The sequence below is a fragment of the Zeus faber genome (assembly GCF_960531495.2).
Source record: "Zeus faber genome assembly, chromosome: 9".
Taxonomy (NCBI): Eukaryota; Metazoa; Chordata; class Actinopteri; order Zeiformes; family Zeidae; genus Zeus; species Zeus faber.
The window spans coordinates 4467892-4483947 of NC_137197.1; the positions used below are offsets into that span (position 1 = coordinate 4467892).

The window sequence follows — 16056 nt, forward strand, 5'->3', positions numbered from 1 at the left end:
TTGATTGGTGGATGTGAAGCCCTGCCCACCCAGCTCGGGCCCTTCCCAGGTCGAGTCCTCCCTGGCTGGCACCCTTCCATGGATGAGTCCTTCCAGGCTGGGGGTCCCGCCATATTGGTGTCCTCCCTAGATAGATCCTTCCAGGATGGGTCCTTCCAGGTCGGGTCCTTCCATGTTGGGGTCCTTCCAGGTCGGGTCCTTCCAGTATTGGTAAGGCCAAGAGCAAAGCGACGGTCCGGTGGGATGAGGGAGCGGGCCGCTCCGTCCGTTGAGGTTCCTCACCAGGACGCTAAAGGCACCAGAGCGGCCAGGAGCAGCGCAGTGCATGCTGGGAAATGTGTCCGCTGATGCACGGAACACTGGCTGCTTTTTGCACGAACACCTGCAGCAAAGAAAGAAAAGTGTTTTTATTGTGGATAGATGCGAAGCTGGTCCCATTAAGGACTAGATGAGGAATTGATTTGCTCAGTTGTTTGTTTGGGGAGAGAGTGGGAGCCGTGTGAGGAGAAGCTGCTCTTTGTTAAAGAAAAGAGAGAGGGGGGATGATAGATGGAGCACAAGGACGGGTGAACAATGCTTTTCAGGGTTTTTTAGTCCTGAACGGAGAAGCAGGAAGACACCACGTCTCAGATTTTCCACAATTACCCACAATGTTGAAATTTTCTTTGTTTGTTTACAATGAAAATCTGTAGATATTCATTGTAAACAAACAACGTTGTTTAAATGATTTAAAGATCATTTAAACATTGTGTGTCCTTGGGCCCCACGTTGAGACCATTAACATGAGGTCCGGGGACCCACAAGGGTCCTTTAAGAGGTTCCAAGGGGTCCCAGCTAGATGATAAATAGTTCAACTCAATATATATATATATATATATTGAGTTGAACTATATATATATATATATATATATATATATATATATATATATATATATGTATATGTATATATACACACACATTTATATTTTTTATACACACACTTTATATTTTTAGCAACTTTGACTTTGACTCATTTAACTCAACTTGTATGTATAATCAGAGGGTCAGCACTGAATCCTGGGCTGAGGGTGCTGGGGATCTGTCTTTACAGAGAATTGCAATAGCGAGCGTGCTTTTTTTTGGAAAAAAAAAAATTCTTCGTCTGTGGTTTAATCGGTTATGTCGAAGTTTCCCTTTGAGAAATTTGGGTTCTGACGTCATGTGGTCTAATGTATTCTAACGTAATGATATCTGCTTGAATCTAATCCTAAACTATACGAGAATGAACATAACCTCACCCTGTTCAATCTAACCCTAATCAAATTCTTACCTATCCTCATGTTATATGATCCCAATCCAACCTTTGCCAAACAAAAGGATTTTGTCATATTTCAAGGTTAATCAGTGTTCTTTCCGACCCTTCCTGTCTGGAGCTCCATGGGGCAGTCAGACCCCTGGCCCTGGTTACTAGATATGGAAAACAGAGCGCACACGCTGCTCGTCCTGTTGCTTGCAAGTTAAACGGCGGTTTCGGCTGCGCGGGGGCGCTAATTAAAAGCAAATTATCAAAAGAAAACTTGGCTCCTTGAAACAGCTGCGGAGACTCCATTAACGGAGGAAGAAGAGATGGGAACGCGGCGGAAAGAGAAATGACTTCCAGAGCTCAGGTAATGGAGCGAGCGACTCCAACTAAGGCAAAAGACACACCACATAAAATTAAAATATAGAATACATATAAAACCAAAGTCAAAATATCTCTGGAGGCATCCTCACAAGACACGCCGCTACGCGTGGATTTAAAAGTGAACATTTTATGCAACAATGTTTTATGGAACTAATTTGAGAATTATTTAAAGAATAGCTGAGTAGTTTCAGGCTTAGTTTTGCTTCTTTCTTTATTATTATTATTATTATTATTATTATTATTATTACTATATTATTATTGTTGTTTTTATTTTATTATTATTATTATAATAATTATTATTATTATTATTTTTATTATTATTATTATTATTCTATTCATGTAAAAAACCTTGAGTTACAAGTTGTCTATGGAAGGTTATTATTATACTTATTACTATTATTATCATTATCATTATATTATCAACCCTAACCCTAACTAATAATTATTATTACAGCTATCATCATAATTAACATAATAATAATAATAATAATGATAAGAAGAAGAAGAAGAAGAAGAAGAAGAAGAAGAAGAAGAAGAAGAAGAAGAAGAAGAAGAAGAAGAAGAAGAAGAAGAAGAAGAAGAATACTTCTACTCATAATAATAATATTAATAATCATCATTATTATTATCCTCCAATCAGGTAAGGCCCTGTTGCCCTGAATTCATCCTTGGCGTCCCTCTAAGCAGACCGTGGACCCCCGGTTGGGAACCCCTCCCCGCTCACCAGAGGAGGTGACGACCCGGACCTGAGAGCTCAGTGCCCCCTCGCCGCCCTCGCTCAGCACTCGGACCTCCAGGATGTAGGTGCCTCCCTCGGGCAAGAACAGCACGGTGGAGGGGTTGATGGTCCTGGTCACCTGGCTGTGGCCCCGCCCGTCCTGACGGAGTAGCACCTACAGGGGCCGCACCAGCATGTTTAGTATGTTTGACCAGCGCTGAATCCTGGACTGAGGGTGTTTGGGATTCAAACAGGATCCTGGGTGAATCCTCATGCTTTTATTTTGAAAAAACAGCATCTTAATCTGTGCTTTAATCTGTTATGTTGAAGTTTCCCCTTGAAAAATTGAGGGCTAAGATGTAAGGTAACCTGCTTTGATGTCATGGTTTCCAAATTAAACCTAATGTAACCTAACCCTAACCACTAATTCAATCTAATCCTAATCTTTACCTCACTGTATTTAATATAACCGAAACTAACCCGTACCTAATTAAACCTAAAATAAACTAACTCATGCCTAATTAGACCTAACCTGAATGAACCCGTACCAAATTAAACCTAATCTAAACTAACCCATTCCTAAATAAACCTAACATATACTAACTCTTACCAAATTAAACCTAATCTAAACGAAGCCATACCTAATTAAATCTAACATTTACAAACACAAACCTAATTAAACCTAACATATACTAACCCATACCTAATTAAACCTAACCTAAACTAACTCATGCCTAATTCAACCTAACATTTATTAACACAAACCTAATTAAACCTAACTTAAACTAACTCATGCCTAATTCAACCTAACCTGAAACAACCCATACCTAATTAAACGTAAGCTTAATTAACCCATACTTAATTAAACCTAACCTAAACTAACCCATAGCTCATTAAACCTAATCAGTATTAATGAACCCCTCACCCTAACCCTTATTTAATTAAATGGAACCTAACTTTATTTGCTACGGGTTAATCTAATCTATACCTCATTTAATTTTACCAAAACAAATGTGTAGTTAAAGCTCGGCTGAATTAACTTGCCTTATTGAACCCAACCCTAATCTAATTGAATGGAACAGGACCCCAATCTAACCTCAGTGCATCCATCCCAACCCTCACCTCATCTCATCTGACCACGCCCGCAGCAGCATCCTCACCATGTAGCCGATGACGTCCGACTCGTTGACCTTTGACCTGACCGGGTCCCAGGTCAGGGTGACGTTGTTTCCTTCCTGGATCCACACCAGGTTCCTGGGCGGCTGGGCTGGAGCTGAGGGGGGTCAGGGGTCAGAGGTCAAACAGGGTCACCTTCTGTCCTTATGATAAATGAAGGTTCATCATAATAATAATAAAGTGGTTTACGGCGGACCAACTGCCCAAATTTGACTGGCCAAAATAAAATCCTTAAAAAAGTCAGATGATTGTCAAAATAAGATAAAAGTATTTTTGACATATATGTCAACTTTTTGTTGTTATTCATTGAATTTTCTTCAGGTAAAATAAACTCTTTTTTTCAAAAGAGAACAGCTGAAGTTTGCTCTCCACTCTGAAAGAAGAACTTTCAAGACATTTTTCATAATTTTAGCGTTAGGTTTTGAGAACTGTTTTCAGATTCAACATCCCATTCTATCATTTAAGATACTTATCTTCTTATTTAGAAAAGGAAAAAAAATCTTGCCAAGTTTTTGCACATAGCATTGACCTTATGTTTCTGCTCTTCCTAGACAAGCCCCTACACCAACCCTACAATTTAATTTAATAGTTGTATTATTTTTATTATTTTATTATTTATTTAGTTTTACTTTTTATTCATTCATTTATTTTTTATTATAAACATTTTTGATCAATTGATATTTTTTTATTTGTAATTGTTTTGCTCTTTTATTTTATTTATTTATTTATTCGGGTTTTAATTTAATTAGATTTTTTTTTTTTTTTATGTAAACAGTGTATATACGTATACAAACAGTAAACAGTGTATAAAGTGCTTCACTCACGGGTCTTGCGGGTGTGGCCGCTGGCGGCGGCGCTGGCCGGGCCGGGCCCGATGCTGTTGAAGCCCCGGACGGTGACGTGGTAGAGCGTGTCGCCCTCCAGCGCCGACAGCACCATGGACGTCTCGTTCTTCACCGTCCGCCGCTTCTTCCCAGAATCCTCCTGCTCGGCGTCCGTCCAGTAGCTCACCTGGCGGGATGCAGCGCGGGAGAGGAACTAAATACTGGCTTACTGTATCTAAGTTCCGTTATACTCGTTTCCGTACTACAGTCTCCATACATTATATTCCGTTTAGGAGACTTTGGACATTCACTGCACTACATTTCAAAGCAAATATCTCTACTTTTGGCAGTTCACTTCTCACACAGCCAAGATTATTTATTTTAAAAGAAAATACCAGGATTTATATTTATTTACATCAAAATCAGGGACTGGATCTATCAAGCTGTTCATATCCTTACCACCTTTTATAATCGTACTTTATTGTAAATCATAATGAAAATATGTATGAGCATTTAAAAAATCAACATTAGAACTTTATGAAGTATTAAACTATTATTATTAGTAGTAGTAGTAGTAGTAGCAGTAGTAGTAGTAGTGGTATTATTATTATTACTATTATTATTATTCTTATTATTATTCTGCTTTATCAAGGTGCTGGCTGTGACAAGTACTTTTACTTTTAATACTATCAGTTACTTACATACTTTTACTGATGATTAGGTAGAAATGTCACTGTGGCACCTGTACTTTTTATTAAAGTAATGGAGTATTTGTGCTTTTACTGAACTAAAAGGTCTGAGTATTCTAACCACTGGATAAAATAATGAGCAAATGTGTGAAGCTCATGGTCAAACATTGTGTGTTGTGTGGACATCGACATAACTGGAACACACACACACAGACACACACACACACACACACACACACACACACACACACACACACACACACACACACACACACCTCGTATCCTCTGGGTCTTCCAGGCCCGGGGTTGGGAGATTTCCATGTGACCCTGATCTCGGAGGAGGAGACGCTGGACGCCTTGACGTCAGACGGAGCTTCTCTGGGCTCTGAGGAGCAGGAAAATAACATTTTACAGAAAACCAGAAAAAAAACAGCATAAAAAACAGCAAAACCCGCCGGCTCCAATGGAATACCACTGTACTATACATTAACGACAGACCTTCAAATCTAATTTCCAACATGGTGCATATTTTATATGTACTGCTTAATATATTTAAGTATATTACTTGAGACCTTCAGTGATGTCTTTCAAAAAGATAAATAAAACCATTGCAATTATTGAACAAAACACAATTAAACAGGTACTTTTGGTAGATATAAATAAGCAACATGACAAGATCATTAATTCACAGTTCAAGTTTAAACACGTTGGGCTTCATGCACCGTGCTTAAGTCGTCCGTACATACATTCCGCGAAAAAAAATTTGTGATCCGCCAATACCTTCTAACTTGTATTTGTTTTTACATTAGCAGAAAATTTATAATGTATTTAGAAATTTTGAACGATTCCCAGCGCCGGACACTATGGTGCGTTCAAAAAGCTCAGATTTTTCAGTCACGCACTTGTGTCTCTGACAGACCTGACTGGTGCCTGGCTGAACTTGAAAACAAAGACATGGTTTGTATCATTCTATTGAGATTAAACAGAATTTAAAATACAATTTCAGACTCAAAAAAATCTAAATGTTATTTTATTTGTGAAAACAGGGAAAAGGTGGATTCCACTGCTTTTTCTACACAGCATTTAAGACCAAGTCGAGATAAAAAGAAAATTAACTACTGTACTTATAGAGGTCAAAGCTGGACTACATTATAATCAAAAGCCTAAACAGCATTTCAAACCCTGTTCCAGATTTTGTGAAACCTTCATTGTATTTGTGGATGTTTGGGCGTGTTCAGTAATTCATAATGAACTGTTAGTGCTGTTTAACGTATTGAGAGCTGTATGTTCCTGCCGTGTTTCAGAATTTGCACACCCCTTATCCCGTCCAACCACTAAAGCTAACGACGGATGTGGAGGTGTTGCCCAAATGCTCTGAAAAATAAAAGTACTTAAAGATGAATTGAAATGCACTTAAGAAAGAATTAAAGTTTTTTTGATGGCAGCCACAGCTCCTGGTATGAATATGACAAAACTATTACCAAATGTTATTAGTGTCTTAGAAACCACGATTAAGAGACAGGTCAAAGGTCAAAGTTCAGTCATCCATGAGAAATCCTGAATCAGCCGCTGACTCGGGCGTTACAATAAAACAAAAGTAGTGTTAGAGACGTAGTGGAGTAAGGAGAGGTCCTAGAAGCATGTGCGCGGTGCCTGTCCCGATCCCACTGACCTCCCTCGGCGGAGTACACGGTGACCACGGCGCTGAAGGGTCCGTCCCCCTTGTTGTTGTACACGCCAACCTTGACCTGGAAGGGCGTGAGCGGCGGGAAGGTCTCGTCGCGGTACTTGTAGGTGGTGGAGTCGGCCGACGTCACCATCTTCTCTTTCCAGCCGCGCGTCCCGTTGGCGCGGAAGGCCACGATGTAGCCGAAGCCCTCGCCGTTCTGGAACTCCTCCGACACGGGCTGCACAGAGACAACACGTCAGCAAGCACTGCGGCCATTTTGAAGTGTTATAGCGAGTACAACATACTCATCACTCACAATCACTCACAATCACTCACTGTGTTTATATTATGATGATGACTATCACGATGATTACGACCAATGTGACTATGACTAATATGACTTATGATTATTGTTATGATAATAACAATTATGATTATACTATTATTGTTATGATCATGGCTATTAATATGATTATGATTATTACTGTTATTGTTATGCTAATGACCATTATGATTATACGGTTAGTGTTATGATCATGAATATGAATATGATTATGACTATGATTAGGACGATGGCTATTATTGTTATGATTATTATCATAAGGACTATTGTGATTATGACTATTATTATTATTATTATTACTATAATTATTACTATTATTATTAGAATTATTATGATGACAGTTACTATGATTTATATTATTATTATTATTATTATTATTATTATTATTATAATTATAAGAATCATGAAGAACACATACAACCTGGGCTATTATTACTAAATAATAATAATTATTATTATTATTATTTGTTATTATTATGGTTATAATAATCATTATTATTTATTGTATATCTGTGGGATTTATCTAGTTATTTTCTGTCAGATTGGATAAATACATTTTTTACAGTGAAATACATTGAACAGAAAACAGTTAAATGTTGGCATTTTGTGATCTATTCTTAGTCTTATATGATTTATATGAAAAACTCCAAGTATAAGACATTTATCTAACATATAACACTTCATTAATCTTCATGAATTTAGAAACACAGAAGACTATTTTACATTTTTTTTGTTCATATATTTATTGTATTTCTTAATTGTATTTTTTATGTCTATTGTACTTCTTATCGTATTTTGTATTTCTTAATTATTAAAATTATTTTATTGTATTTATTTCCAAAAAAAGGATCTTTCTTTTTTATGGAAAACCAAGAACAAGGCTCTCGAATGTATTTTTCCTCCCATTTTTTCAAAAGACTTTTCCTACCAGTAATGTACTTCCAGTGCTTACACCAAAAAGCTCCCGACAGTAATCTCTTTCCTTTGAAACAAATTAGCAGTAAATGCCGCGTACTTTTTAACACCACGCCTCGATGCTTCTGTTAATTGGGATCAGCGGGCAGAGCCCCGTGCGCCCCGAGCGGGAGGTGAAGCTATTACCAGCCATGGGATTCCACATCTCTGAACACTGTGCACACATGTATCAGGTTCATATAGTATGTTAGAATACCTACTAATAATAATAATTATAATCATAGAATAACCTTTATTTGTACAGCACCGGTCATGACATGCAACTCAAAAACTGCTTTACATTAAGAGAAGGCCATCAAATGGCAAAACAGCAACAATAAAAGCAAAGCAAACAAGCGAAGCACATTTAATAACTAAATGATCAAACTAATAAAATCAATTAGAAACAGGGTGAGAATAAGCTAATAAAATAAAATATACAAAATTGCACTAAATAAAATACTCAAATTAAGCTAAATGCATTTAATAAAAAAGGTAAATATTATACTATATTATACATAATGGCCTTTTATTACTACCAACTAGTAAAAAAAACACTAACCCTAACTTCAGCAAAACAAGAGCAGCATAAAATGGGTGTAAATGACCAGAGAATGACTGAATGACTAAAAAAGGACAGAATTTGTTTTTAAAATATGTTTTTTAAAGGTCACATTATGATGTGACCTATGATGATGTGCTTCTAATATTCTTTTTTTTTTTTTTTTTGGGGGGGGGGGGGGGGGGGTTGGGATGATTTCTATTCAGATTACTTAAAGGTGCAGCATGTAGAATTCACTGAACGGACGGCACAAATGGAGTATGTTTTGCTTTGTGTATAATCCCATAAAAAAAATAAGAATCGTGTTGGCGTTTCCTTAGAATGAGACATTTTTATCTACACAGGGAGTGGGTACGCTTCCACGGAGGCCGCCATGTTGCGCCGCCATGTTCCTACAGTAGCCCAGAAGGGACAAACCAAACGTAAACACGTCCTTGTCGTCGAACCTCCGTCACGTTAGCAGGCTCTCTATCCGCTGTTTGACCCCGCAAACGGAAAATAAAATATTTACCCCGCTGACGCGATCCCACGATCAGATTTAATGTCTAGAATAAAATAGCTTTTGGGCATTTGCTCCGCTCATAACCACCGTAGCTCCTCCTACATCGTTGGAAAGGGAGTGGTGAGGGGAGGCTCATTTCGTTGCAATCTGCAAACTTACCGCTAGATGGCACTAGATTCTACACACTGCGTCTTTGAGCCGGAAGAACTAATTTCTGCCCGAGGGAGTGCAGCCCCTAAATGATTTGCCTCCATTTTGTTTTCCCCGCGCCTGCGTCCGTGTGCCAGCGTTAATAAAGATACAGTCAATCCCCGGTAATGAAAACAAATCCAATCCGGCTCCAATCGCTGTTTAACATCCTATTTCCAGTTCCGCCCCCCCCCCCCCGCCCCCCCGCCCCCCCCGCCCCCGCGCGGGGTTCGGTTTCGGCGGCGAAGTGTCTCAAACAGCTGCTCCGCCCTTAATCACATCAAATGCAATTTATTAAGAGAGCGAGGGTGAGGATCCAATTAGGATGCAAGCTCCGGGAATTCACTCTCCGCTCAAAATCGGAGCAAACATAGACACCTGCGCGTCGCTATGTCACGCCGCGGTTCCAGAATGTTGGAGGCTGCGGCACCCGAAGGCGCCGTCGTCCGAGCGCTTGCCCCGCCTTGAAACCGTCTGACAGAAACTGATCTCGGTGACGGCCTAATTAGGAGGTTGATGGGCGCGTGGCGGAATTAGCTTCCGTCACGCTTATTATGCAACGGCGGTGAGGGCTTTAGAGCGGCGGTCATTAAGGTGCGGCGCAACCAGACGAGCTCGGCTGAGTTAGGACTAATTCTCCCGGCTGGGGGGGGGGGGTGGGCTCAGCGATGGTATGCTTGGGGGGACACCGCTAACGGTCCTCTCCGCCCGCGGCCAGCGGTGGAGGGAAGCCGTCCCTCGCTGCCGACTCTTATGACACGGATGAGCGACGCCGCGCCCACTGTTTGGTCCATCCATCCAGCTTAACGCCGCCGCCGCCCTCTGGACACGCAGACGACCGGAGGGGCGGAACTGCCGGGGGCCTGCATGCCCAGACCGCCAAGAAGGGGTGAACATCCCTTCACCGTCTACTCTAATATTCATTACCGCTGATTGGCGACAAAGCGCTGTTTAATTTCCCAAAAGGCATTTAGCCGGAAAGAGGAGAACCGGGGAACCGGGGCGGGGCTGAAAATTCTTGAAATAGACCAGACGCCGCGTGCGAGGGAAGAAGCACCGGAGCAACTGGAGGAGCCACGGGCGGCTGGACGCTCACTGCACTTCAGTAATGGGGGTCGAACAAATACATAGCTTTTGGGTTTCAGCTCGATTGTTGCACGTTCCGCGCACAGACCCTATTCCCAAAATATCCGGTAGGGATGGGCGGATCCATACCAAGAGTAACGATACTACCGATGCAACATCTCTTTTTGAAGATCAATTCTAGCATCGATGGGATCGATTCCAAGAAGGGATCCTTTTCTCTCTCCAAAATAAGTAAAATAGTTTAGTTTTTTTTATTCTACGTATATATTTTGTCACTTGCAGCGGCTGGGTGAACGGGGAGAGCCGCCTGCCTCTGAAAGCAGCCTCCCCCTGAGAGCCCCTTTCTTTTATTGATTTTTATTTCTTTTGTAAATGAATACAAGACAAACTTTGTAAAAGCCAGAAGTGGTACTGGATGAAGAGGCATTTGGCTGCTCTTATTGCTGAGCTAAATGATCCGATTCATTCACGCTTAAATCCCCCCGGTATAGGTATGGATATTAGTGATTCTGCTGTAGTATTACTTGATATCGGATTGAAACCAAACTCTGCTGAATCACCCACCACTAGTATCTACATCCAACAGGTGGCCTTTGGTTCGCCTTTTTACATTTCTGTCTTTGTCTTTGTTTGCAAGTGAAAATTTGCAAATCGATCGAAAACATCTTATTTCCTGAGAATCCTTCCTTATTTCCTTAGGATCGTTCCTTATTCACTTAGGATCCTTCCTTATTCCCTTAGGCTCTTTCCTTATTTCCTTAGGATCGTTCCTTATTTCCTTAGGATCGTTCCTTATTTCCTTAGGCTCTTTCCTTAGGATCGCTCCTCATTCCATTAGGACTGTTCCTTATTTCCTTAGGATCGTTCCTTATTTTGATCCTAATGAAATCTAAGGAGCGAGTCAAGGTGTATTTTTTATTTTTATTGGTTTTATTTCTGATCACTTGGGTTCTTGGGTTCTGTATCTTGACACGTAGCTTCCATCTTAAATCACGTTCCCCTGTTTCCAAGCCTTTCACAGTGTGAGCCTCAATAAATTATTCGTGAACAGCTCTGAGATTTAAGGATCACCATCATTGTGCGTCTGCTTAAAATGAATTTAAAATTCAATATTTGTCATGGCTCCTGCCGTCCCTTGTAGAGGACAATGTACAGCTCTCCCGCTAGTGTCCTGGCTATAATCCTGGCTAGCGTCCTGACTAGCATCGTGGCTAGTGTCCTGGCTCATGTCCTGGCTAGCGTCCTGGTGAGCATGCCGACTAGCATCCTGGCTAGTGTCCTGGCGGGTGTCTTTGCTAGTGTCCTGGCTAGTGTCCTGGCTAGTGTTTTGGCGGGTGTCCTGGCTAGTGTCCTGACTAGCGTCCTGGCTAGCGTCCTGTCTTCCTTCCAGGTGCAACTTCAGATCTCAGACTGAAGGAATCAAGTTTCTGCTTAAAGCGCTGGGAGCTTTGATCAAGAGGCTGTTTGAGTGTTTCAATTAGCTGCAGAGATGGTTTTAGGACTTCCTGCCTAATGCCTGCTCCATTAGCTAATGGAGCACGTCCACTCCATAAATAGGATGTTTCCAGGTCCGCATGCTCTCTCTAAACTTTAACTATCTTAACCTGTAAAATAAATAGACCGCATGCTGAGAAGTTTGAATGGTATGACAGCGAGGATTTGTCAATGTCTGCTCTAGAACTTACGAATTTGCAGGGTCAAACGCTTCCCATGGGAATCCTAAAATTAACCACGCTGTTCGCATCAGTGCATCTGGGGAGGATTAGTGAGACGGTTGAAGCTGGAATGGGTGTTTTATGATTTAGAAAAGGGAAGCCACACCCTTCACTAATAGTATTTATTTTCACTCTACCTTCCTTTATTATTTGGGGGAAAGTCTCCATGCCCCTTGGGGAGGGGATCAATTAGCCAAGAGAACTTGTAATAACTCTGAAGTCAACTGAACAGAAGTAAATTTTTAAAAAGCCGCGCCATGCACTCCCCTCAAATGCAAGCCCCCAAAGTGGAGGAATCCAACATCTCCAGTCCAGTCCATCTCCGGCCTCATGGCACCGTACCACATGGATGAAGCTAAGCCCAAACCCCCGACTCCACCGAGGGAGAAACCTCCTCCGGCACCTTTTTCGGGGCTGAGGGGCAGAAATAAAAAGGTGGAACAGAAAAGGGAACAAAGGGCATTCACAGCTCGGCTCCTGATCATGTATCCCTGCAACCTAATGGTGGACATCCTGCATGGGGCGTCCCGACAATGAAGGTCTGAACCATCGCACTTATGAATGATTGGGAGCTTCCTGTGTGTTGAAACCGTATATTTCTGACATTAGTGTAATGGTAGCGGAGGAGGCCACACCGTGGGAGGAAGAGGAGCTCAGCGGGATCCTCCACCTTTCCCAAAGAGCTGGGGAACCCGCGATGCCTTCACTTCCACCTGGAACAGAGACACAACCTCCTCCCACTCCTTCCCCTGCTCCACCCCCCTCTTGCCGCGCCCCTCCCGGTGCCAACTGGTTGTCTCGGGTGCGTCATCTCTTTCCGCGTGGGACGCAATGCCTCTTGCGCTTCGCTGAAACCGGCGGAGGCACAGCGCTCCGCTCTGAGGTGTCGTCCACACCTTCCCCCGTGGCGCCTTGGCAGCCTAAAATAATGCACGTGGGCACCGGTGACATTTTAACAACAAGAAAAAATAAATGAAAAGGGGCGACACTGGCCCACGGAGAAGGTGAAGTGAGTCAATTCTCAGACAGCGATGAAAAGGTAAAGTGGCTGTCAAAAGACTGCTGATGGAGAATGACAGATGGAGAACCACGGCCATTATACCTTTTAGACAGCTCTGGTTTTGACTGTTTGCCAACATTAATAGCTGTGAGAGAAAAATGCACGCAATCAACTATTTGAATGAGGACAAAAGCCTCTACCTGTGGGGGGGGGGGGGGGGGTAAAACATTGCCTCTGTGTTTCCAGGAGACCCCCAGAGTTTATGTGAGGAGAAATGTTCTTTCTCTTTATAATGTCAATTCTACCATTGAAGAACCAGATCATATTTCGTCCTGTTTACCTCGTATGGGGATGAAGAATAACCCCAGGGGACCTTGAAAGATCATTGTAAGGGATATTAGTCTGCCACCAAACTTTGCAAGTACCTGTGAATTACACCCTAGGGGCAGTCTTGTGAATGACTTCTGACCAAAGCCACACCTTCTGTTTTTATATAAAGCCCTCTTCATCAGTAATAGCAACAGACTGGTCAGAACATTGCTTTGGAGCAGTACTGAATTTCTCTTTATTCTGCAGAATAAATATCTTTAATATTCTCCGTTTTTGTTTTCTTGTAGCGGGCAGATTAACCTCACCGATCATGCAGAAGAATTTCTTTTACATAGCGGTTTGTCCATTTCGTACACACCTAAAGGCGTGTATGGACACCACGTGATCAAGTGATTGCAGCCAATTCATATAACTTGGGCAGAATTGCAGAATAGTGGGTGGATGTCGCTATGTGGGCAAATCATGGGAGTAATAAGTGAGGTTCTTTAACTAAAAAAGAGCGGAATGCTTTTGAATGATGCTGCATGAACACAAACCGATTTTGATGCCCTCGACTTAGACCACACCCTGCTAAGAGGGATGCACCAAACTGCAACTGTCGTAGATATCGGACAAAGGGAAAGTCCTTCCGGAAATGATTGATGGAGATTATTGGCGTCAGCAGGTTCATCTGGTCTTCACTGGGTACGATGATGTATGGTTTGTGTACATGCCGAGCGGAGCAGTTGGCAGCTGCAGGGTGTTGATGTACAGCCTTCTTCAGGAGGGGAAACGGATACTGGGCTGTCAGTTGATTATCCACCGGGTGAGGGATGGTTTGGTGGGTGTCACCCGGGAGAGTGACCGGTACCAGCAATGGATCACAGAGTCCAATGAAAATCAAAAAGACATGGTGAAGGGTCTGTCAGCCGTCCCTCAGCTGGATTTAGAGGAAGGCTGTAGATCAGACCTGGAGACGCTGCCTAGAGGCTAGGCTAACTGAGGAAGGCTGTAGATCAGTCCTGGAGACACTGCCTTGAGGCTACATTCACTGAGCAAGGCTTTAGATCAGTCCTGGAGATGCTGCATCGAAGTTATGCTAACTAAGGAAGGCTGTAGACTTGTCCTGGAGATGCTGCCTAGAGGCTAGGCTAACTGAAGAAGGCTTTAGATCAGTCCTGGAGACGATGCTTTGAGGCAACGCTAACCGAGGAAGGTTGAAGATCTGTCCTGGAGATGCTGCCTTGTAGTTACGCTAACTGAGGAAGGCTGTAGATCAGTCCTGGAGATGCTGCTTTGAGGTTTCATTAACTGAGGAAGGTCAAAAAACATTTTGAACCTTTTTGCAACTTTTTTTTCATCTCATTCAAAGGGCCACTCTACATTGACGCAGATTTGCATCAACATTTGGACCCCCACCAGTTGAATAAATAAACCCATGAAGAAAACAAAAGTGTTCCGCGGGTCTTTGATGTTTTGGGGAAAAATAGATTTCCTTCAGTCATGTATCGGTAGCCGTACTACACTACACTTTAGTAAATACACTTTCACATTTCCAGATGATGTTTGCCTCCTAAAAGCGACATAAAACAGGGAAGTAGGACGACAGAATAGAGGCTGACCACTTTTGTCTCTGAGTTCGTCTCTGCACCAAAGTAGGACAATGCCGAGGGATTAGAACCAAAATGCAGGAAAAAAACAAAATACCAAATCTACAGCAAACAACATTCTACTCTTTCCCTACAATCCTGAAGCTGTTACTAGGGAAGACCCACTCTGACGACCTGAGACAAAGTAATAATCATTCGATTGATTGATTTGATTTATTTCGAACATGTAATAAATAAGTAAAAAAAAACAAAATTAACAAGCAAAATTTGAAATCATTTGAAAGTGGAGAATCAGAGCTACCAAACAAGGTGTCACTTGTGCAGATCAAGCAAATATTTTTAAAGCTATGACTTGTTAATGACAAGGGTGTGGCAAACCGTGTTTGTGAGATAATCACCTCCAAAATTGTACCCACACCAGGGCCGTTTCTCAATACCAAGTACGCAAAGTCTGGACTTGCGGACTTGGTAGTTCAGACTTGGCAAGTTCTACTCGGGAGTACAGACCGCTTGGTGCGAAATGCATTCTGGGATATTTGGCTGTCCCAAATCCACACAAGTCACCAACGACGCGTCCTTGATAAAATGGTCAGAGCAAGTCCACATCCGGGCATTTGGACTGGACTTGGCTTGATGCGTACTTTGAATTGGAACAGTACTTGGGCTGTGACTGATGACGTTTCACAAGTCCACAAGAACACAAGTACAGACAAGAACGCAGATTGAGAAAGGGCCCAGGTTCATACAGCAATGCAAATGGGGGTTGGTGGACAAACCAAGCCTCACGGCTAATTAACATACTGCTGAATGGGCCAATCAAGAACAGCGTTGAACAGCATCAACAACACACAAACAACTATTTGTGTTTTTAAAAAAGCTTTTATTTAACAGTTAAATTATACATGTTTTATAAAAGTGGAATTATTTAGGAGTTTAAAAGTACAGACAACACAACAAAATGTAGGGTCTATCAATAATTTAAGCTCAAACTCAACGGACTTCATCACGTCATCAACTTCTTCCATTGCAACATCAACGGGCGTATTG

General features: G+C 41.9%; 1 protein-coding gene across 1 annotated transcript in view; it reads right to left on the reverse strand.

Moving 5' to 3' along the window:
- Positions 1-278: 278 nt before the first annotated feature.
- Positions 279-16056, reverse strand: part of cntn5 (contactin 5) — a gene marked incomplete at both ends in the record, with an annotated part of 129213 nt that continues 113435 nt past the window's right edge. The window contains 6 exon segments of the mRNA XM_080007323.1: positions 279-382; positions 2388-2556; positions 3542-3654; positions 4382-4568; positions 5346-5455; positions 6743-6977. Coding sequence (XP_079863449.1) covers positions 279-382; positions 2388-2556; positions 3542-3654; positions 4382-4568; positions 5346-5455; positions 6743-6977 — 918 coding nt within the window.